Source organism: Pteropus vampyrus, unplaced genomic scaffold, assembly GCF_000151845.1.
Source record: "Pteropus vampyrus isolate Shadow unplaced genomic scaffold, Pvam_2.0 Scaffold1, whole genome shotgun sequence".
NCBI classification, from domain to species: domain Eukaryota; kingdom Metazoa; phylum Chordata; class Mammalia; order Chiroptera; family Pteropodidae; genus Pteropus; species Pteropus vampyrus.
The window spans coordinates 37,718,953-37,743,855 of record NW_011888782.1 but is presented as its reverse complement, the minus strand read 5'-3'; the positions used below and the strand labels follow the sequence as shown (position 1 = coordinate 37,743,855).

At 33.6% G+C, this 24,903-nt stretch overlaps 1 protein-coding gene across 8 annotated transcripts in view; it reads right to left on the bottom strand.

Moving 5' to 3' along the window:
- CBLB (Cbl proto-oncogene B) overlaps positions 1 to 24,903 on the bottom strand; it is a 203,145-nt gene that overhangs the window by 111,498 nt on the left and 66,744 nt on the right. For all 8 annotated transcript variants that reach the window (XM_023527293.1, XM_011386115.2, XM_023527297.1 and 5 more), the window contains exon 4: positions 7,426 to 7,572. In XM_023527293.1, the coding sequence (XP_023383061.1) occupies positions 7,426 to 7,572 (147 nt within the window). The remainder of the gene's footprint in view (positions 1 to 7,425; positions 7,573 to 24,903) is intronic.

The following is a 24,903-nucleotide window of genomic DNA, read 5'->3' as shown; positions in this document are numbered from 1 at the left end:
TGTATCTTCATATCATTCTTATGTTCATATACTTCTATCTATATATAGATAGGTAGATAATTTACTTTGTATATTGATATTTCACTTTACATATTGATTAGTTTAAGTATATTATCATCATCTCATTTAGCTTTCTACTATAGCCTCCTACCTATCTCTCCTATTTCTAATTTATCAGTTTCTAAAGTGGGTACGTGTAGAAGGGGCAGTCAGTTATAGACTTTGGGTGGTATACAAAATGATCCTTTTTGAAATGAAAAGAAAATACTGAAATTCTATTTGTATTTTTGTGTTTTTTAAAATTTATAGTACGATGTGTCCTTTATTTGTATTATACATGAGAATACACATTATTTGTATAGTTTATGTGTGTGTGTGTATTTATGCAAATAATAGACAGTGACAAGAGAAAACTTCTGAGGTATCTGTCCTACATTACATTATGTCAGGCCAGAGAGTAAAAGAGTAACTAACTAATTAATAGCTGTGGGACGACTAACAGATTGCTCACATTCCTGAATGTATGTGGGAGTTTTGAATTAACTTCTGACCACCAGACAGCCACTGCATCCTGCATGTGCATGAACCAAAAGTAGTAAATATTTCTTACTTACTGACTGTGAATCTATCATAAAACTGCCTTTGCCTCACCTTTTCCCACTTGCCCCCTTTATATTTAACCAATGTAAATTCTTTCAAAAAAAAACGTAATTACATCTTTCTTCCTCAAAATATAATGTATAAAAGCACCCATCAACTCCAGGGGCACCAGACATGTTTGTCTGACTTTTTCTACCTAGTTCTGCTGCTGGTGGTGCAGACTTCATGCCCCAGGACCTGGTCCTTTCCTGGCCAGCATATGGCTAAAAAAAAACCGTCTGAATAAAAAAAAAAAAAAAAAAAGCTTTCAGCTGTGAACATTTTTGTTGTTGTTGTTGTTATTGAAAAACAGACAGATAATATGCTCAAAAAGTACTTAGTAATAAGGAATACAATCAGACGTATTTAGATACTGTTGCTCAAATTCATTATCCAAACTTATGCGAGAGTGACTCACCTAAAATGCCAGAGTGACCACCTCCCTACTTAAAAAACCCATCAATAGGTCTCCATTGTTCTTGGGGCTCCAAAGAATGGAGTTTTAAAAATGCAACTATGCACATAGTCCAAAGGGGCAAAAATGGACAGAGCTTTCAGAGTATAGCCTAAGAGAGATAATAATAATTTCAATTACTTTGGTCCATAAGGCAGGGGTCTCCGATTGTGGATCATAAACCACGACCCCTTATTTGGATTCCATGTTCACCAAGGAATGTTCTGGATATGATATGGCTCCACATATCCACAGTGACACAAGCATCTTCATCTGCTAGAGAGTAGCATTAATCAATGGAGATTTAAAAAAACATTCTGAGTTACAGGTCAGTTTGTGAGCTCAGTTAAATTGTGTCCATTCTCTAAATATACTCTTGGTTCTAATGAAATCAGGTTCTAAGGATGAGAATTGGTACTTAAATCATGGTTATTTCACAAAAGTAAATGTCACTTATTGAGGGGTTCAGAATGAAGAGAAAAAAAAAAAGGAAAACAAATGAATGGTATTTATGTATTCTGTACCTTCCTCTATAGCAAATACCATAACAATTCAGTTCCAATCACAGCATTCTCCACTGAATAGACTGCTAGACTCCATATTAACATATGCACAACTCATACACAATACCGGATCCTCCAGGGAGCCTGAGTGTTCCTCTGCTCGCTCTAGTAAATAATTAAGTTGCTACTTGTGACAATCTTTAGGCACTTTTCTAATGGGACAGAACTGATTTTAAATATAAATCATTTTTTATATACTGTCTTCCTCAAATTGAATACATATTGCTTAAAGGTAGAAAATTATAATTTGTAATTTTATTTTTTTTTTTTTTTGTATTTAGGATCTTGTTACAATGAGTTGAACAAAACAGACTTGCAATTTTATTTTCCTTATTGATATATTGATTTTTTAAAAAAAACAGGTATAGGAGTTGACTAAATAATGGAACATTAAATAGCATTCCTTGAGTTCTATTTTATTTTCTTTATAGAGCTACTGCTGCAGTTTCCTTGTAAAAGTATTTTCTATTGTGCAACCCCTCTTTTAATTAAGTGTGACTAAGTTGCCTTTTCTTTGACTACGAGAAAAACTGATCTTGTTAATATGCTAGAATAACATGTATCTCACTCACTGGAAAGGTAAAGAAACTATCATTCTTTGTCTCTTATTAAAATTGAAAGGAAAATACAGGAAACAAAAAGAAGGTCCATACCACTTCCCCAGGAAATCAAAGGTAGAGGTAATGAGATAAGCTTTAAATAGATCATTTTTTTCCATGGTAAGCAGAACAGATTCTCATATTCTACCCTGTTTTTATATAGGGATACACACAATTTTACAAAACATTTATTTATTTGTTTGTTTATTTTGGCTTTGCTTTTGGATTTCTGGAGATTATAGAACCTCCATCATACAAAGTTAAATATTAATTATATTACTTGTAGAATTAATAATTAACCACACTTGATTATTAAGATATATAAGTTGAACAAAAGGAGTCAAATATGCCTCAATCTCTGATTTGAACAACTGGGTACCATTCACTGAGACACGAAAAATAGAGATAAAAGGAGTTTTGGTAACCACATAAGTTCAGTTTGGTATATGTTCGGTTTTGTGCATCTAAATAAATCTATGTGACGATATCTATTAGCAGGCTAGACCTACAACCTTGAGGCTGTGGAAAGAATGTAGACTAGGAATAGAGTTTTTAGGACCGACAGTACATTTATGAGTAGTTTAAAAAGAGATCTAGTAATAACAGGTCTAGAAATAAAGTTAGATGAACACTGAAATATTAGTTTTACTTTGATGCCAAAAATTATAAAAATCTTCAAAAGAAAGGAGCAATATGAGCAAGTACATAGAAACTTGTAACTATTGATGTGTTAGGAAAGAGCCAAATAATCCACTTGACTGAAGAACAAGACATTAAGGAAAACTTAAATGTTGGAAAAATAAGTAATAAACTCAACCAACAATTATTAAATGTCTGTTATGTATCTGGTACCCAAAGGACTTATTCAATAACCATTTTAAAAATAATTATTGTAAAAATAGTTATCTCATATGAAAGCACTGAACAGAGTTTAATATATAGTAACCAATAAAAATTAGTTTTTACTAATTTTTGGATACAAAGTCAACAGAGAGCTTCATAGGTTGAGCTGAAAGGACCCATGCAGAAAATATACATTCAATAATATAAACATTTAAAATAAAACAGGAACACAAAGCATGGAGTAATTAAAGTTGAATGTGTGGTAGGGTGTTTATTATTGAGAACAACACAAATAGGGGGACCTCTGAACTAGATTTGAAAAAGGATGTCAAAATTCTGGGACGGTAAAAAAGAAAGGCGAGAAGACAGGTATTTTAGGGAGAACTGTAGGAACTGATGATTTTTAAAACATTGTAGATAATAATGTCATTGAAATTTTGAGCATAGAATAAACATCACATCACCCATCTATCCATCCACCCATCCAATTATTCAGATGATTTGTTAACATTTATTAGTGCCTAAACATACTATTATTCAGATGATTTGTTAACATTTATTAGTGCCTAAACAAACACACATGGAAATGTGCCGAGCTCTGAGAAGTAAAAATCAGTAATGCATGGTCTCTGCCTTCAAGGAACCTTCCTACTCGACTGCAAAATGCAAACATGTCAGCAGTTCATTGCAGTCAAGTAGGACAGATGTGAGCACAGGTATCTGGAAGCACAGAGTAGGGCTGTCCACCTTAGATCAGGGTACTCAAGGAAAGCCTCCAATGTGGCAACACTTCATGGGGCACGGAAAACTGACTTCCCACACAGTGGGTGCAATGTACAGAAACGAAAACACTGAGATGTGGGGGGAAGACACACATGCATTAGGAAATAAGTACAGTGTTAAGGAGTTTGTTTCTTTGAGGATGAACTGAGTACAAAGAGATGAAGCTGGAAAAAAAATAGTTTCTAAAGCTTGTCATGTTAATAGGATTTTAGACTTAACCCAGAATCAATAAGGATTCATAGAAGAGCACTTCAGGCAAAAAAAAAAAAAAAAAAGAATGATTACTTCTACTTTTTAGAAAGCTCACTGGTCTCACTAAGGAAAACAACTGGCTAGGTTGTTACTGAAAATAGGGAGACCAATCAGAAAGCTAGGGAAGAATTTGAACTTGAACTTGAAATTGTAGAATAGAACTTAAAAGATGGGGAAGAGAAGACACATAAGATGATTCAGGAGTTAGAATCCAAGGTTCTTGCTGAATTACAATTTGGCTGGGAATGCATGTCTAAATCTCCTCAAAGTCAAAAAGTATTTAGCATGAGTACCCCAGTAAGTGTTACCTGACCTCCTTAGAAAAATGACTGTCACCCAGAGTCTAATATATTAATGGGGTTTACATTTTTGTAAGTACATTTTGGGGGCCTCATACTTTAAAATTTCTAGATTACAAACTACTAATTTGAAAATTCAGTTTGGTATTGGTCTCATTATGCAGAATTTAGACACATTTATTCAATAATGTCATTTCCTTTTTCCTACATATTTCTACAATCTCCTGGTCAACATATTAAAAGCAAAAGCAAAACTCGACCATTAAAACATTTAATAATTTGCACAAAAATCTTTACTACAGAACTTCCCAACCAGTTTACTATGACACATGATGTGTTACTGCTCAGGACTTCAAGCAGGCAGAGCCTCTTGACAGCTGAACTTGGGTACTGAGCAGAGAGATAGGCCCTGCCATGACTTCAAAAAGGTTGAGAAACACAGAAATTAAATATTAGGCATATGACACTAAAAGATTTTTGTCCGCTGCCTGTTTTCATAAGATCTAAATCCTAAAATTGTCTTTAGGAGTTTTACAAAGTCCTTTGAAAAACAGCTTTTTCCCAATTTTAATTCAATCTTAATATTTTTTTCTTGCTGACAGTTCCTTTTGGGGCAGAAAAAAAATCACAGTAATATTCCTTAAGCTAAAAGCTGCTTTATAAAAATCATAATCTGTTTGGCTGTTTTTAGAACTAACCTCTCAATAGTTCTGTTTTGGGGGGGAAAAAAATACTGCTTTAAGTTCAAAAGCACTGGTTAGGTCATGTAAAAACATTCTCACATGACCTCAATGTGTAGCAAGATAAATGGCAGGTATGCTTTCATATAAGAACTAAGTTATGTGAAAATATAAATTAGTATTAGAGCACAAGGAAGATAAAATAAATCAACCTTTTCAAAGGCTACATCATTCATTCATCTTCTCACTTGCTCAATAAAATATTGCAGAACTATAAGGTAAAAACCCAAGGAGAATATAAAAATGGTTTCTCCAATGATCTATTAAAAGAATCATTAATTTTGATGGCTACAGAAATATATCTGATTTCTAGGAGCTTTAAATTTGGCTCTCATCCTCAAAGTAAAAATGTTAAAGAAAAATTAAGCAGCTTTCTCAAGTAAGTGAAGACAGGAGACATAAGTACAAGAATATGGGAGGTAGGGAGAGTATTTAATCAGTGTTTCAAGAATCCCCCATTTGATTTAACAGTGATTTCACTCATGTAGCAATTGAACAGAAATCTCAGCCCCTTGATGTCTATAGCCATAAATAAAGGGAAATAAAGATGTCTGAAATGCATAATTCTTTGTGGCTTGAGGGGCCAGTAAAACAAACTCCTCTCTTGAAAAAATGTGTGAACAATTTTTCCATTTTTTACCGACCTTCTGAAAAGCAAACAATTTCATAACTCACTAGAATTTTCAGTTTTCAAACAGAAATACCACCAACAATTTGTCCTATAGATTTTCTTAAAATTTTAAGATAAAGTTTATTTTGAAGGTTACCAACTGTTTGCCTTAGGCTCACAAAGTTAATGTATGAGTTGTAACTTCAAGAAATTTTCTCAGATCCTTCCAGCAGAACTCAGCAATGCCTTTCTCCTTTCTACCATTCACGAATATTTAATGAGTATACTTTTGGCTATTATTCTAATTCAGAAGAGGATGAACCTTTCTTTTTTTTTTTTTAATTCCTCATTTGTGATTAGGTATTGGAGCATTACAAGTAGCTAGATTTCGAGAACACAGAATGTCTCTATTAATGGTAATAGTGGCATTTCCTTCTTTAGTGTCTAAAAATAATTCAGAATATATTTTATTTAACGAGTGGGGAAAAAAATAACATTTCCAAAGCCAAAAAATTATGCATGTAATAAAAAGTGCACTGTTCTATATAAGTATATGATCATAGATAAACATAGCAATTCCTAAAGAAAAGGGAACCCAATGTTACAGTTAATTCACCACCATCAGAGGACTAAGACCCCCAGAAGTATACATCAATATTTTACATGCTTCATTTCACTAGTTAATGTATAAATACAGACTTTTAACTACAGGATGAAAACTATGTGCAAATAATCACTCTTCCTTCTTAATATTCAGTGGGGGTTCTGCCCACATTCAAAGACTTTCTGAGGTTCTTTCATTAAAGGGGATCCTTAAAAGGTTACTAAAGACACCATTTGCCTCCTGATGCCCAGTCCTTGATCATCTTCTTGAGAGATTCCCATCCAAATTTTTTAAAGTCTGGCCAGTTTTCTTTAAGTTATGCTAGCTTCAGACATTCAATTCCTATTATTTACCAAACACACCTGAGTTTGTCCCTGGGTAGGACATACCTAAAGGAAAATATTTTAGCTACTTTGTGATATAACGCAACTTTGTGATAACATTATCTTTCATTTCTATATCTTGTTTAAACATGTATATTTTCTGTGCAATGATACAAAGAAAGCCTGAATCAGGGTGTAAAGGCCTCCTCTTACCTTAATTTCAGATCTTAACCAAGCTCACACGCTACCTCCTTTACGAAGCAATACCTGATTCCTGAAATTCTGAAGCCACTGTTCCTTCCCCTCTCCAAATTGTCGGAGCAACTAATTTATGCCATCTTTAAAGTATTTATCTCTCTCTGCCCCTTAAGATGTGTCTTGTGTATTTACTAAATTATAAAAGTTATAAGCTTCTCATGTATAGCAACACTATCTTACATTCATCTGTTTCTTAGAGCAAACTATTTAACTCAGTGAATTCTCATGAAATAAATAAATGCCATATAACTGATATTTACTTTGTAATAACATAAAACTATTCAGTTACTGAGGTATACTTTTGGTGACTAAACTGAAAAATTAGCATCAAAACACTTTTCAAAAACATTCAAGTACATTCTCAAAATACTAAGTAAAATCTATACCATATAAAACAAGAGGCAGGATTAGGTCAGTCTTCAAAGATGAATCCGAACTATAAAATGATTTTTACTTACTTGTCTCCAAAAAACTTTCTCCAGAATTCAGCAGCATCTGCTTTCGTGATACGAAAGTTATCTCCCTGGAACTGCCCATTGGGAAAGATTGCTTTGATTTCTGCCAGCATGTGACTGAAGATAAGGGACAGTTTTGTGAGATTTCGCCTACAGACATGGAGAAAAAATGAAGGAAAAAAACTAAATATGTATAATGCATGTGTTTTAATGGAACCATATATTATGAAAAATGAAATTATGTACAGTGTCAACCTAGGTCTTGGTTGTTGACCATGAACCTCAATATAATAATGCTCCTAAAAAACAATGTTCATAAAAAGTTGTACATTTAAATTCCTAACAGAGTTTTCACTTATTAATCCATATAGTCATTTAATAGAAACATGAACAAGATATATTACGTGAGTTTAATGAGAGAGATAGACACCTAAAAATTTAAAATATAAATGCTTAGCACAAAAGATAGAGTGATCATTTTAACATGGGGGAATAAGGAAAGATTGGTCAGAGGAGAAACTAGGAAAGTAAATAGTTGACAGATGAAAGACAAAATGGAGAGAAGGGGAGAGAGGAAAAGAGAAGGAGAGGGTATTATGGAGTGTAGGAACAGCATGTACAAAAGTATAGAAGTATAGAATAAAACTATTTGTATAATATCTAGCTTTAGCATGGCTAGAGAAGAGAAGGTGACTAGAGGAAGCGGCATAAGACAGGATGAGAAAGTCTGGCTGGAACATGACATTACAGGAATCTGAAACAATGTACAAAGTTTTTGTCAAATACACTTTCCACTACTACCAAAAAATCACTTTTTGATGATGGGTTCCAGATATGTACAAATTTTAGAAGTTCCTTGAGCAATTCTAATGTACTTCCCTTGTTAAGAGCTCCTGCTATAAGGAATGGGGCACCAAAATGGATTAAACAGACCAAGGCCATGATCATATCTCTGTTTTAGAAATAAAAACTTATGACAGTATTAAAAAAAGAAATGGTTTGGAATGGAGGAAAATTTAGGTATTGCCTCTATTCTAATTTCAATGTTAAATTCTGGGGATTCTGACATAATTTAAGACTTAATTCATACTTCAAAATAACACTACCATCTGCACTCCTTCCCACTATTTCATAAGTTTACAACGTTAATTACGTTAATCAGTCCAAAACTGGCAGTGTTAGGTAGTAAGAAGCAACTGAAACACAAAATACTTAAGAACTTTACAGTTTTAGACTGATCTTGCTTCTTTATATTCCTGTTTATTCAGAAGCATCAGAACTCAACATGCCCATCTATAATCTTTCCATTTTGAGCCGTCAGCTGCTTTTGTGTATGTGTTGAGGGGTCTGAGGGGTAGAGTAGGGGTTCCATTCTTTTAATACTAAAAGTAAATATAGAGGAAAATTAAAAGAGAAAGCTATCAAATCTACAATATATATAACACCCTACAATATTTCTATAGGACTTTGACATTAAAAGTGGTGGTTCTTTGCCTCATTTTTACTCATGTACCTGTGTTTCATGACTCTCAAGTTAACAGGCAAAAAAGTGTTAGGTACCAAAGAGACTATATAATATACACCTGTCAATAAAGTCACTCTTCCTAAAATATTTACAAAAAATACATAACTTCCTATATAAGATGAATACAAAATAAATGTGATAAAAAGTGAAAAAAGTAGAAATGAGGAAAAAGCAATAAAGTATAAGGTAATCTAGATATCAATAAATTCAACTCTATTGGAAAACCAAATGCTCCCCAATCTCTACGACCTTAATTATCTATGAAAATATTTATGAAAAACAGAGGTCAGAATTTAGGCCTTATTTTAGTGCCTGAATGGCAACACTAAACAATCTGCAAAATCATTATCATTATGCATAACGGTCCACCATTTGTTTAGATTCGGCCACATTTCCACACAACTCAGACTACTTAAAATGTAAAACTTCTTTAATTAGTTGAATCTTTGATCTTCTCATTTATCTCAACATATCATTTAAATGATGGTAGATATAAGAAATTCAGTCTTAGAAAATGAAAAGTAAACTGCTGAACTATATCAAAGGAAAGGATTGTGACCAACACAAACCATAACTGACTTTTGAAATTTGAGTTTATGGAAAAGTATAAAGTCACTTTAGAAAATCTGCAACAAATTTATTTCTATAATTAGACAAAAGGGTTAATTTTCTACCAAATGTCCAACTGATATATACAGAAGAAAAAAGAAAAATCAAGATGGCTATAATTAGGGTGAACCAACTGTTCCATATTTTCTGAATTGGTTGCTCTCCATCCCCTCATTTCTTTGTTCTTTAATCATATCCAAATGTTGTTCATTTTTATTTGTTAGATCTAAAGTCTGAAGCACAATGCCAATGATTACCCATTTGGGATATTTGACCCACTGGCTGGCTATGTAGACACTAAACTTTAAAAGAGAAATAGCAACATTTTCTCTTTCTAATTTACAGTCCAGAAGCTCTAGTAATCACTAGGATCTATAACTAGTCACTGTTTAGTTATAAAATGCTAAATATAGTTCAATTTTCTTGTTTCTGCAAGTGAGTCACATTTTTGCATACTAAGGCCATGAAAAGATAAATTTTGCCTTTAGCCTTTAAAAAAAACTTAAATTCAAGTTGTTAAAAATATATCAATGCAAGAGTTTTATGTTACCTTATTTTTCACATATAGTAGACTATATATACTAATATTTATTTTATACCTAGTTTTTAAATTCATACTTATACCATGCATATGTAAGTGATGATTTTGGAAACCCATTATTTAAAAGAGTGATTTACACTTGCAATCTATGATATGAAACTAAAAGAAGTGAAAGCTAATTCTACTATCCGATGTCATTTAAATTATCACAGCAAATAGGTTTTGTCTTTTATATGACTTGTGGGTTTCTTGTTTGTTTACTACATTTTGCTATACATTATGTGCTTTCTTTAACTCCCAACCCTACTCTGCACTCTTAGATATTTAAAAAAAAAAAAAAACAACAAAAAAAAACCCTCCATTTGAAAGTAAATTCCAAGAACACAGTCATTTCTAAACATTTTGACATAGTAGGAAGAAAGGTAACAGCTGGAATGTTTTTTCCTTTTATGAAATTTTTCCATACTTGACTAATTTTCCCTAAGCACACTTGATTGCCTCTCATTATAAGACCAATAATAATTGCTTAATAAAGATTCGATGTTTACTAATTAAGAATATGTTCCCATCACTAAAACTCTCCTACCCCAAAATAATGAAAAAAAATTGTCTAGAAAGACTCAATAATCTTAAAATATAAATTTAATTAATTTTACAAGGGATTTTTGCAGTTCTCTTTCGCTTTTAGTATGAAATGCTTGATTTTGACTACTAATATATTTCCTATTAACCATCAAAAACGAAGCCCTTTTAAAAAATGTTTTGTGTGAGATTTTGTAAGAACTAATTATGAAATAAAAGTATTTTGATATGCCAAGTAATCAAAAAGTAGCTTCTAGATTTCAACACTGGGTAAAGAAATAAAGATGTTAATATTGGAGGAGCCTTGAAGATGAGGGAAGGAGGGAGGGAGGAGTAAAAACATAAGGAAAAAGAGAAAGCTAGCTACATTAAAAAATAATAAAAATATGAGCAATTCCAAGAATATCATCTAAGAAGCAAAGTACTCTTTTATCCTGGATTCAATCACCTAACACTGTATTTCTTTAAAATGGTACAAATCAATTTCTCCAAAAGTCGAGTTACATTACTGCACAGAATGTGAGATTGAACTAGACTGAATTAGCATGACTATTGAAAAGATGAAGATTCACTGTTCATGAATAGGTCTTTGTAGCTTAAGGTGGCTACAGACAACATAAGTGGACTAGAGGGACACAAGATTTCATGTAAGATGACATAATTCTAGCCTTAATAAATTTATCACATAGTATGGGACAAAAAAACATGAATAAGTTATTTTGATATAATATGGTGGGAGAAACGCAACAACCTGACATGATGAATTGAATTTCAAAAATAAAAAAATAAGTCGACTTGATTAGTAGCCTCCGCTAATCGTGGGGCACACACAAAGAATGTGATCTAATTGATTGCCTGTAGTGTTTGGATTTTCTCCACTCAAAAAACAGCTGTCATAAATCAAGGAAGGATAAAAAGCTTTAAATGCTGAATTAGTGAAAACCTTTAAATGACACTTTGTATCTGCGAGGTCCAATGTTTGTGAGAATGTACTGCTTTGGGGAGTAGGGGAGATCTTTACTTTTTTATTCAAAAACTATTAATAATTCAATACTCACATTTAAAAGCTAGAACATGTTCTTAATCTCTACAAGGTGAAACAAATTCAACATAAAAAGAAAAGCAGGACATAAAGAATATAAACAGTGGCACTTAAAATGAGACCCCATCCAGTTAAGAAGTAATTTTCTTTCACTGTATTTCTGATGTGGTGCCCTCCAAGATAGGTTTATGAAGTTACTTCACACTATTTTTGACCTTGGCAACACTTTAGTTTCTAAGAATTTAAGGAGACTAGGCTGGTGTAAGCCTTGTCTTGGGACTAGACTATTATTAAGACAGATCCTGAGAGTCTTAAATAAAACGAGATCTAACCCATTTCCCCTGTCCAAATGCTTTAAAGTTTTCAATACCTCCAAGGGGAGTAGAAAGCACGTCTTAAAAGTCCAAATATCAACAAAGGTTCAGAGTCTACCTCAAGTCAGAAGAGAATCAGGAGTCTGCACAGAAATGATCTAACCTGAGACAGACAGGAGGACAATTTTTCAAGCTGCTCCATGTTATCTTGTAAAAATCGAACTGATCACTTAAAAAGGAATTTAGCGGACAATATCAGTCCAAAAACTATACTAAAAAAGATAACCAAGGAAGGCTTTTTTCCTTTGTTGCAGAATACATAATCCGCCACTAACATGGCTAGGGAGGTGAAGCCCCAAATTGTGGCTGCAGAAGATGAGCCTTGGGCATCTTTTGATCTCTCCACTGTACACTCTTGAACAGGCAGCCTACAGAGGTCTATTAAGAGCAAAATAAGGACGCTACCCTCAGAGTAAATATAATTACTTGCAAAAATAGTTCTAAATGAACAATTTGCAAATTTATGAATGCCTTAATCATAACTCAAACATTAATATGCCTATTATGTTCAAATGTAGTATCTTTAACAAGTTCCCAGGAGATATTCAAAAGATATTCTGCTTAATTTTTCAACTATATTAAAGAGTATGGCCCTGAAGTTTGATAGTACTGGGTTTATATCCTTACTCTGCTAGTAGTCTTGAACAAGTTACTTCGCCTCTCTCTGAATCAGTTTCCTCATCTCTAAAAATTGTAAACAAAAATGCCTGTCTCACTGAGTTGTTGTGAGAATTAAATAAGACCTGTAGGTAAGAGCCTAATATATCTAATTTTAAAAACACTCCTTAAGTTATTACTATTAATTATACCTACCACTTCTGTTTAAAAGTATAAATATTTATCATAGCTGTTTCTTTTATCCATATAACACTACTGTCCATTAAACTGATAGCCATCTTAATAAGATAAAATCATCATCACCTTATTAAGATCATCAATAGCTATGGTGGCCTTTCATAATTCCATAACAAACAATGGATGAGTATTTGATTCATCCATTCAGTCGTTTATTCCACAAATCTTGATTGTCTATTACATGCTAGGGTTGGTCTAGGTACTGATGATATAAGACGGAGATGACACAGTCTTACTCTTAATTAATTTAAAGGGCTTACAGATCTTCAAAGAAAGGTACAGAAAAATGTAGTAAGCATAAAGATTGAGGTAGAACCAGGAAAGGGTGGGGATCAGGGAGAGACAGAGGAGTTTATGATTCCGGGGTGATACAGTTCTGGCCTGCAATGGGTAGGTAGAGTGAAGGTGAATTAGGCTAGGAATTACATGACTGCAAGATTGGATGGGGCCATTCATGTGGATTTTAAAATCTATGATTACAGCAGCAGTTTGCATGAAGAAAAGGACTACAATAAATTTTCTCTCAATATATTCAATAAAGCTTCCCAAATAACTTTTTTAAATATCAATTATTTTAACTTTGTGGCAATGCCAAAGTAGGATTAATGACAACCCTTTGATGATTTCAACAAACAGTTTTACATGGAAAATTTACCATGAGAACCTACTAAAATATAATATGGATCACTCATACTTTCATCTGGTTTAAAAGCTTAACAATATCGACTTCAATAAAGAAAACTCTTTTGTCTTTAATATTAGAGGTTCTCTGATTAAGCCTAATCTGTAACAAGTATCCTTTTGTAAAATAAATCTTAAAAATGTAGACCAGTCTATTAGTTAAAAGAGAAAAGAAAAAACCTACTCCTACATTCCTTTTTATATTTAAGATAAAAATATAATGAAAGTTCTGTGAACTAAGCGGAAAGTCATCACTAGTATGAGATTCATATAGAAGCAACCAGAAGATAGAACTTTGTTTTCTTTGTTTTATTTTCGTTGTTAGGCTCTTTTTAAAAAGAAAAGAAACAGAAGTTCAAACTATATTCTTATGACCTGGGGTAATTTTATTTAAAAAAAAAAAAAAAGGTCTCATCAACAAACAAAACAAACTTGACTTTGAAACATTATTTTAAAATCTGGATTAACTTTTTTCCTTTGCAATTTCCAGTAGGCCACTGGAAATTATATATATTTATATATATATATATAGTGATAGGAATCTGAATTAGTCAGTTAGTATTTACTCCTAATGGGAAATTCTTAATGTTGTTACAAGTCCCACTCCATTTATTTCTTTTATCATATTTTATACTTCAAGAATGGTTTCTCTTAGGTTTATACTCAATAGAGTACAGTTGAAAATTCTTCTAAAATAATATTTTCAAGGATTTCCACCTTCCAGGGAACCAAGCTATCTTTCACCAATTTTCATACCACTTCTGTGCTTCCCTGGAGCTATCTAAGTGATCTGCTTTTCTTGATCCACACCCTGAGGCAAACCATATCTTCCCTCCTCTCTGATCCAAAGTTCTATGCCTCAGTCTGTTTAATTTTAACCTGCACTCGTTTTATGTCAAAGTACTCCCATGGTACCTTTTCCATACTTCTTCCCAGAGGTGCTCTCTCAAGCTCTTAAATGCCTCACCACTTCTGCCATTTCACGTTACCTGCCACGGCACAAAGGCTTCTTTGAAGAGCATCATGGTTTTATTTTATAAACATATTGCATTTCACTTCTATTAAAGCATAAGCCTTTGTTAGAGAAGAACAAGTCTTATTTTACCTATAATAGCTTCTTACACATAATAGCTATCCAACAAATGTTAAATTCAAGGACCATGGAAATATTTAAAGAACTATAAAGGATTTCTTAATTCCAAATTACTGCTAACAAACATATATTAAACAGTATATAAAAAACAGCTCACAGAAACTACATACACGGTAAGGCATTAACTTTCTCAACCTTGATGATAAAGGATTTTAACAAAACTAGTCTGAATAGAGAATTAAAAAGCCAAAGTTGACTCTAAATTAGAAAAAAATCTTCATCCTGTGAGTTCTGAGATCTTTCTTTTCCTATCTTTTTTTTCTTTGTGAATGGCAAAATATAATATGAGCATGCTAAAGGAAATTAATGCTGTATTCTCCATGAGTAGTTTCCAGAAACTCAAATAAACTGAACACATTTGTCATATTTCCCGAGGAAGCGTAACAGTTTCCCATCACACTATCTGTTCCCTGACAATTACTTCCTCCTTGCGGCTCTGGAAATTTTTCTTATTAATACCTTTGTCCTATTTCAACCCTGCCCTTTTGGAGCAGAGCAAGTGAAAGACAAATGAACCACAGAAGGAAGAAAGAGATAGCTCATTTCTCTGGTGCTCATGTTGGGTGTTACTGACAGAAGAAAACTCTTTCCCTGGGGTTAAAATTATCTTTATTCATATGGTTGGTTGAACATAAAAATAAAAACAAATACAATTTTGCCAAGAAATTCTCATTTATTGTTAGTATAATCTGACATGGATACCATATCATAATATTTTATGTGTGTGTGCATGTGTGTGCCCCACACACATCTTGAAATAAAAGTGTGAAGTGAGAAAAGCAGAATAAATAGTATGCCAGTATAGTATCAGTTACATTAAAAAGCTAAATATCACATTATAAATAGAAAAAAATACAAGTTTTACACAAGAAGACAAACAATAACCTCTAAATAGCTTATAAAAAGTTTTTCCTCGTTTCATTTTCCTGTTTTCACCAGGAAACAAAAATGTCATTGAAAAGCTATTACATTGATTTTCTCAGGCAAACTTACAATGTGTCTGAAGGACAGTGAATAGATTTCCAGACACCACCGCCCATCATCCTCTGACAGGCCCCAATGATACCCAGGCAGGCTGCTTTAACTTTCAAGTCGAGAAGGCATCTCTGGTGCAGTCACCCCAAACCATTTACTTAACCATTAATTCCCAATCTTCTAAAAAATATTAGCCCTTCCCTCATCATGGTACATTCACCAATGGCACATTTCCAAATCCTTCCCTAAAAGAATGACTCAATTATAATTTCACATTTTCAGAAAATAAAGCAGGGAATACAAAGGTCAAACAGTCCAAGAACTGCTCAAATAAAATGAAGAGTCTAACCGGCGACTTTATCTCCTGCCTTTATAATAGTTTCCTAAAAAATGCAACTCAAGTTGTATTATTTTTACAGGAAAGTCCCTAATGGTTATAGAGATAAATTAGCACATCACATATATTTTTTGTCATATGACACCATAGAAGAAATTTATAGTAACATTATGAACAGACGGTTCAATTACCCACATTTTCTCTTCAGCTTACCAGATATATATGTATATATGACAGTGGTTCAAGAGAAAGGAGTAATTTAGATGCCTACAGTCCCACAGAAAAATGCTGGGTTTTTGTTTTTGTTTTTTTTTTTGGGGGGGGGATGTTTGTTTTCCAAAGCAGTAAGACTATATTCAGACTTTTTTTCTTTCAAAATATATATATATATAAAGGTAAAGCCTTCATAGAAAATTTATATATATATAAAGGTAAAGCCTTCATAGAAAAACATGGCTGTAATAATTTATCAGTTGCTAGCAGAAAATTTTCCTGGACCACTATAAAATTCTTAAACTTTCTAAATATAACACAACAACAAATATTTGTTAAAAATAGGTCTAAGATTTTCTTAAACTAGCAGAAGCTAAACTGGATATAACTTATTCTGTAGCTGAGTGGTGGTTATAAGACCTTCTGGATAAGTGGTTTCTACATTTCCAACAATAAGCCTCATTAAAGAAATACTGGGGTATAGTGGAGGAAAACAGGGCCCTGGTATCATAGGGTTCTAGACTCAACTCTACCTGTCCCATTACTCCATGATGTGAAAAAAACCTGAAAGATTCTCTTATCTGAAGTTTTTCCTCTATAAAACAAAGTGATTGTGTACCAAGTTCTGAGGTCCCATAACATTCTATGGGGCTATCTTCACTTCTGTTCCAGCCAGTAGGAGGCAATTAGATAGCTCTGGCACTAAAAGCCCACATGCTTTAGGCAAAAATTCATTTCACAATCTGCAACTAACACGTATGTACAGCATGCTATACAATATTTTCAACTTATAGACATTCCTCAATATGCTTCAGTCTGAGACTGTAGAAATCCTTCAGTATACAAAAATCTAACACAGAAAATTGAAATTATACTAAATATAAAAACTCATTAGTATGTCTGGAAGCATTAATTGTTATTTTGTTGTTTACCATAATAGGCATCTCTGACATTTTTTTTTTCAACAAAGAAAAATCCTTGAATAACAAAACCACAAAACAAAACCACAGAGTAGCAGAAATTTTAAGAAATAATAAAAGGCAATTTAAAAGCTCTACGTTTTATGTTAATGAATAGTAAACACCAGAATATTGAAACCCTATGAAAATACAGACTACCAGAATAGAATATCCTCGTTGGGAACTTACCGTTTAAAAATCAGTTTCATTTATTTGTTCTTGGTAAGGAAATGTGCTAACATATGTAGTAGGCATAGGATAATATCAGATCTAAGAATTTTAACTTTCACCTCAACCAAGTTTTAGAAATATTCAAATTTAGGAAGACGTGTTTACCACATGATGGCTGGTCAACAATATGAATCAAATCTCTTTACTATTTCAGTCTGATCGCAAATGGAGTAATCCACACATCAATAAAACTACTCTCAGATATTGGCTTTGGAGTAAAAAGACAAATTTATCTACTCTGCCTACGTACACCTTGAAGGCAATATATTATTACTATAATGAAAAGTCCCAGCTCTAGCATTAAACTTAACTAATCTGGGGCTTAACTCACTTAGTAAATGGGTAACATTGGGTATTAAATTAACCTCTCTAAACCTTAGTTTCCTCCTCTCTAAAGTATGAATTATAACTTATTTCAGAGGATTTATGCAGGTTTACAAATGCCAAAAATGTTTTGCCACTCTTCCCATCATGGAGTGGGGTCTATTTCCTCTTCCCTTGCACTGGGCTAGGGGGTGCCTTGCTTTGATCAACAGAATGTGGCAGAAATGATGCTGTGTAAATTCTGAGGCCAGACCTTATGAGATCTGCAGTTTCTGCCTTTACATCTTGGAAAACACCCTTGGAATTTAGCCGCCATGCTATGAGGAAGCCCAAGTAGTCATGCAAGAAAGGCCCTAGTGATTTCCCAAGTGTAAGAGAGAAACAGATGCTAGGCATATGAGCAAGGCCACTGGACAGTCCATCTGAACCAGTACCCCAGCCAACACCATATGAAGTAAAAGCTGCTCTCAACCAAGAGAAGTTTTCACAAGAAATCTGGACTATATTAATTGTAAAGCAGCCTAACTACAATGAATTCTCAAAACATATTTATTTATATAGCCACACAATGAACTGAACTGTGAAAATACCATTAGGCTAAACCCACTGATTTATACTGACAACAAACTTAATTTCTACAAGTCTTAAGTGCTCAAAGGGAGAGAATCCCCTTAATAATGTATGTATGTGAAATATGAGCAAAAACCTGGAATGTTTATAGACTTTATGGCAGTCTTTAATTGAGCTGCCATTTAAATCACATGTCTTCTGGAGATAGTTTAACATAACTAGATTTGACATGTGTCTAGATAAGAAATCATCCTGGATTTTGTCTTGTCTAGTTCTATTCACTAGGGTCTCTGTTTAAAAGTCAAACACTATTAATAATCTCTTACTTATCAACACTGAAATATACACTGATTTTTTTTAGTTCCCAGCTGTACCTAAACCATCACTCTAACAACCTTGAGAAGACATTTTAAACTACTGCTGAAGAGATCATTGTCCCTGTCTACCCATGTAAATGTTTTTAAGTGAAATGGTTATGCAATAAATGTATTGCTATATCCATACTTGTAGGATTTAAGTTATATACTAAGCACAAGAATCAATCATTATTCCTCTCCTGGAGATACCTATCATTTAAAACTTAATAGAATAAGAAAATCCAAATATTTAATTCAAAAAAGCCATTTTTAATATTCAGTTAAACATTAAAATAATGGGAGGATTGTATAATAACTTAATAGAAACTTTTTCCTACTGAATTATTTCCTGTTTAATCAAATATTTCTTAATGAATTAAATATTTTTAAAATAATCCACGAAGATCAGGCTGTAAAGCAGCACCAGATAATCTTTTCATTTTCCAACATACTTTCATGATACAGTTTGCTGCTTCTCTAAAAGTCTAGCTTACTTGCACTAATATCAGTTTTTCTTGTTTTTCAGAATGACTTTATATGCATAAATTGTGATCTTACCTACATGGAATTCCAGTTACTTTAAATAAAGTTTATTCACTCAACGAATATTTTTTGAGGCTCGGCTATGATCTACCGCCACACTGGACAATGGGGATAATAGATGAAAACCACAAAGCCCTGCTTTCTGGGAGTTTATAATCTAAGTGGGTAATTACATGTAAAAACATAATTCCAACACGGTGTAATTGTGTAACTGAGGTACATTCAACCATTCGATGTGCTTGTGCTTTAGGAACATGAGCTAAAGAGAGAAAGTGCTCAACTTTGGGCCTCCTAAAAAAGGCTGAGACAAGCAGCGGAAAGGCAGAAGACCATGCCAGATCAAAAGCAGCAGGCCTGTTAGATGAAGACATATGAGTATAGATCAGTTGGGCAACATAACAGACTTCAGAGGCAGATTTGTATTCAGGGAAGAGGCTTATAGGGTACCAAGACCACATTGCAGATATTAAACCACCTCCCTATGTAGCAGGCCTGCCCATTTTACCGGCACAGGCCTACCACCTACCCGGGCTGCTCAAGGATACAGAGGTCTACATAGCCAAACATGATTATACCAGGGAGGACTGCACCTAAGGAGAGTTTGAAAAAGAAAACCACTTTCGATAAAATGTATCACAAGGTATAATTTAATAACTAGGAATTCTTAGATCTTGATCCAAATTAAAAAGCTTTCATAGAAGTTTTCTCTGTTGTTAAGATAATAACTGAATTTTCAGGTTTTCTTCACTATGCCCTTGATGAAATATAATCTAGATTTAACAAACTGAGAAAACAAGCAAAAGAAAGCAATGGCGCATTGAGAGGAATGCACCAGAAGTCCATGTCTTAGAAGCAGATGTTCTACTTTGGCAGCTTCTCAGCCCCTGGTGTATTACCATTTGAAACAGACTAAGAGATCACACCGCTGATGCACATCTGAAAAGATGTGTTTCTAATTCAAAATACCACAGTGATTCCCTCACTTCCAGAAATGATTCACCAGGTAAATATTTCGTGTAGTAAAGAAATGTATCCTTCTTCCATGATCTAAAATAGAAAGCTCAATATGGCTAACCCCAAAATACCACATTATCAATAACCAAATACCATGCCACCAGGTGACATTCGTGTACATAATTCTCTGGGTAGGAGACTGCCAAGCTCTCAAGAATAAAACCCATTTGATTCCACCAAATGCACTGCAATCTGCTCTTTAAAAATGGACTGTAGTTAAGAAATACATTTTTCTATTAAGTTTTATGGAGCCTGATGTATTTCCTGTGTCAAAATCTGCTACAAAAATCTGTTTCTCAGACATCTGTTTGGTGTAACACATATGTGAATATGGTACTGCATGAGAAGTCTGCAAATCGCAATGTGTTCCCTAGCATTTGGTTTCTGATCAGAAAGAATTTCCAGTATGTTAATTGGTGGATTTAATTTGGATTTTATTAATACCTATTATTTATTACTGTTCTTCCCATAATTCACCTATTTTATATATATATATATATATATATATATATATATATATATGTGAATATATATATATATACTACACAGAATAATTAAGCGTATCTTTTTCATTGTGAATAGCATTTTCATAGTCAAGTGTAAAGAAAAAGAAGACTAAATATGAATAAGAATGAGTGATAATATTTATCTTGTGAGCCTTAGATTTCAATTTAGAATTCAAGATCTAGGGCAAGAACAAAAATAAATATCTAACAATAATACTCAAAATATAATCCATGGACCAGCGGCATAAACATCACTTCATGGCTTGTTAAAAATGCAAAATCTCAGGTCCCAATCTAGAACTACTGAATCATAATCTGCACTTTAATGTAAATTAGATTTAGGTGATTCATATGCATGTTTAACAACTGAAAAGCAGTGGTTTAGCAGGAACCTCAAAAGATCTTTTATTTCACATTGTTCTGCCTCTAAGTAAAACTACATATAAAGCAGCCCCAAGATTTAAGTACCTACTTAAAGATCTGTGAAAGATTCCACTCTGTTGTCTCAAACCACGCATCTTTCAGTCTCTCTCATGACCTCACCAATGTGCTGGGAGTCAGCTAACGTCATTACAGGGTTGGAACATCATTGTTTTAGAGTGACTTAGCTTCTCTTTCAAGACAGACCTCAAAGGCAACTACTGATGGGGCTTTCATTTGTCAATCCTCTTGCTCAATAACCCTGAAGAATTCACCCCTAGTCCTTGATGGCCCAGTACTGGGACAGTCTGTACTTTTCATATTTGTAAATATCAACATCGGACTGATAATAACCTCATCACCACATCCCAGTGCACCCCCACATCTCTATCCTGCAAGAAGAACTAATTTCTTCTGACTGTTAACACACTGCCAGAGGTCATAGAGAGGGCTTGTTTCCTCCACCTACTACAGGAAATAGAAGCCGACCACACACACATCACTAGTTCAGTGCAAGTGTGGCTATACTAATCTGAAAAGGAGCAAATTAGTCTTCTTCAATAATCTCCCTCAATCATCTTTATCCTTTGAAATTCCTAAATGCAAGCAATCCACCTACTATGTTTGGATCTAACCCTAAGAATAGCAAAGGGGTTGAGGGCGGGGAGTAAGATCTGCCAACTAATCAAAAATATCATCTCCAAATGCTACAAAGGTGCTTTTTCCACCTAAAAATGATTTTTTCCCATTGCTACATATCTCCTCATAACTTAATAATTAAAGAGCAATCAGGGCCTCCCCACCTACTCACCAGCATAAATATCCTTGAAAAATGTCAATCAAGCCAGGCTAACTAATTTTTATCATGAAAACCTCTAATCAAAGAGACAAAGATCTTGGCACAAACTGGTGGAGTGAGGAACACACCACCTCAGACTGGAACAAGGCCAGGTAGTGTCGAAGCTTGAAAGAAGCGGCTGCAGAATCCTAAGGGCGATATTGCTCCACTCTGGCATCCGAGAAAAGGAAAGTGAAAGGCAGAAAGATATTCTCTTGGCAGAGCATATAAGCATGCCCAATACTATGAGAGGCAGCTCAGAGTAATAAATCAAGGATAAAATTAACTAAGAGGCTCTGAAAAACTGTGATGCAGAGTAGTAAGCTTTTCAATATAAAAAGATTGATGGAGGAAGGTGTGTTTTATAAACCACTGGTTTCCAGATGCTTTTAAATAAAAGATCTTGAAATGTCTGACAAAAACAAAAATAGGTGAAAGTTACAGAGGATTTTAAAAGGGTGTTAACGCAAAACCAGTCATCTATTTCGCGTTAAATAATATTTTCACACCACAAGAACAAGAGGGACTTAATAATTTCGGGGAGGAAAATGTATTATTTTAAATTGAATGTTTAACTTCATGAAAGACTCACTAAAATGCCTGCTATAACTTCCAGTGCCCAGACATGGGACAGGTCCCAGGAAGACTTGTCAGGGAAAGTTCAGAGAATCATGAGGAGTATAGAAGTTTCACCTTTTAGTACTACCACATACCTCTAATAACAGGTGAAGAACTGATCTAGGGACACACTACAAGCTTTGAAAAAGAAATGAAATCAAAAGTGTCAAAGAAGTTTCTCATACAAATTAATTAAATATGGCCTGCTAATAACTAGTTATTATTCACCTATGAAATAGTAGCTTATTTTTTCCCCAACACTGGAACTGACTTGCACAAACAGATTATGCATGGAAAAGGCCCTGAGGAAAAAGAATGACTTTCAAAATATAGCCAGCCAACACTAAAAACTGAACACAATGGTTCTATTTAATACATTTAATTCAACTGAAAGTTTAACACAAAATACAAAGATTTGGAGGGGCATAAAATTCCAGGTTATCAAATTATTTGTATAGTAAAATTTAATGCTATAAGTTAATTTCAAATATGCTGTTAAACTTCACAACTGTTAACCATTTAAAGAAAGAAAAATCATTATTTGACATGAGTCTTATGTAAACTGGCCTGTTACTAAAAGTCATGCCTGCTTACTGAAAAACCCAAACAGATTTCTGCATATCTCAATACTACTTAATTATCGTGAATATGACCAAACATTAACCTCACTAGGAACACACTACAAACTTTGAAAAAGAACTGAGATTAAAGTGTCAAAGAAGTTTCTCACAAAAATTAATTAAATGTGGCCTGCTAATAACTAGATAGTACCTATCACAAAAGCATACATAGGTAACATTCTTTTAGGAATTTCAAATTAATCACAGAAATACAGAGATGAAGTCACCTTAAAAATCATAATTATTTCGATCTTCTCATTTATAGAAGTGGAACCACAAACTTGAAAAGGTTGTGACAGGCCCAATGTCATAAACCAACCACACATACATTTTGCCCCCAATATAAATAGGCAATACTTTCATGAAAATGTTAAAAAATATATACATATATTCTACTAAACCAGAATACATGCATACTCTATGACATAGCAATTTCACTCTTAGGAATACATGTCCATCAAAAATGCATGTGTGCAGCAAAAGACATGTTTCAGAACTTTCGTGGCAACATTATTCAAAACTACACAAATATCCAACATAGCAGAAGGGATAAATTGTGAGATAGTCACAAAATGGAATAAACACTAACGAAAATGAACAAACTGCAACAACATGCAGCAATTGGATGACAATCACAATGTTGAGCAAAAGAAACAGACTCAAAGTGTATGTATATACTACACGACTTCGGTTAAGTAATATTTACGTACTGAGATTAATATATGCATATATTACCTATTAATGGATATAATCATAAATATGTGGATAATGTTTAGTGTGTGTGTGATATATATATATATATATATTCCTCTCATTCCCTTCTCTGGGTCGAGAAGGAGAGATTTCCGCTCTTCTCTTCACATTCAGTCCTTGAAACACAAGCTTATGACCTCAAAAGACTGACCTTCCCACTAGCTACTTTTCAGTCCAAGCTTACCGCATTAAAAATAAGACATCAGGCTCAAAAGGGAGTTGCTTAGGCCAAGCCTATCATCAACAAACATATTCCAACTTAATTATAGTTTCAGATCCCCCAGAAATGGATTCTTAAACCAGTCAATCAGGAATCACCTGATCAGCACTGGTTAGGAAATGTGCCTGATAGACCCCTGCTATCCCCTTATAGAGAAGTGGCCTTGCGATAACCTTTTTTTTTTCTTGGCCTAGTTTAACTTCCTTGTTCCCACACCCTTCCAACTGTAAGTCTTTCCTTTTGTACAGCTCCTTCAAGCTCCTTTCTTTCTGCTGGATTGAATGCTACCAGAGTCAAATTGATTTTTGCTCAAATAAAATCTTAAAAATTTTAATATGCCTCAGGTTATCTTTTCACATCCCTAAAGCTAAACATGAAACTGCCAAAATCCATAAATTGAGGCTAATATCAGAAGGAAAGCTGTTTCATCATTTTTTTCAACCTGCCCTTGTATATCATAAATATTATTATTTTTAATTTATCTTTCTTCCACTAAAATATCCAACCACCAACTTCACATAATAAATTCAGGATTTCAATAAAAATTCAGTTTTCCGATAAAATACTTTCAAATCAATGTACAGACCACAATAAAAATAAAAATGGTATCAGAAATCAAACT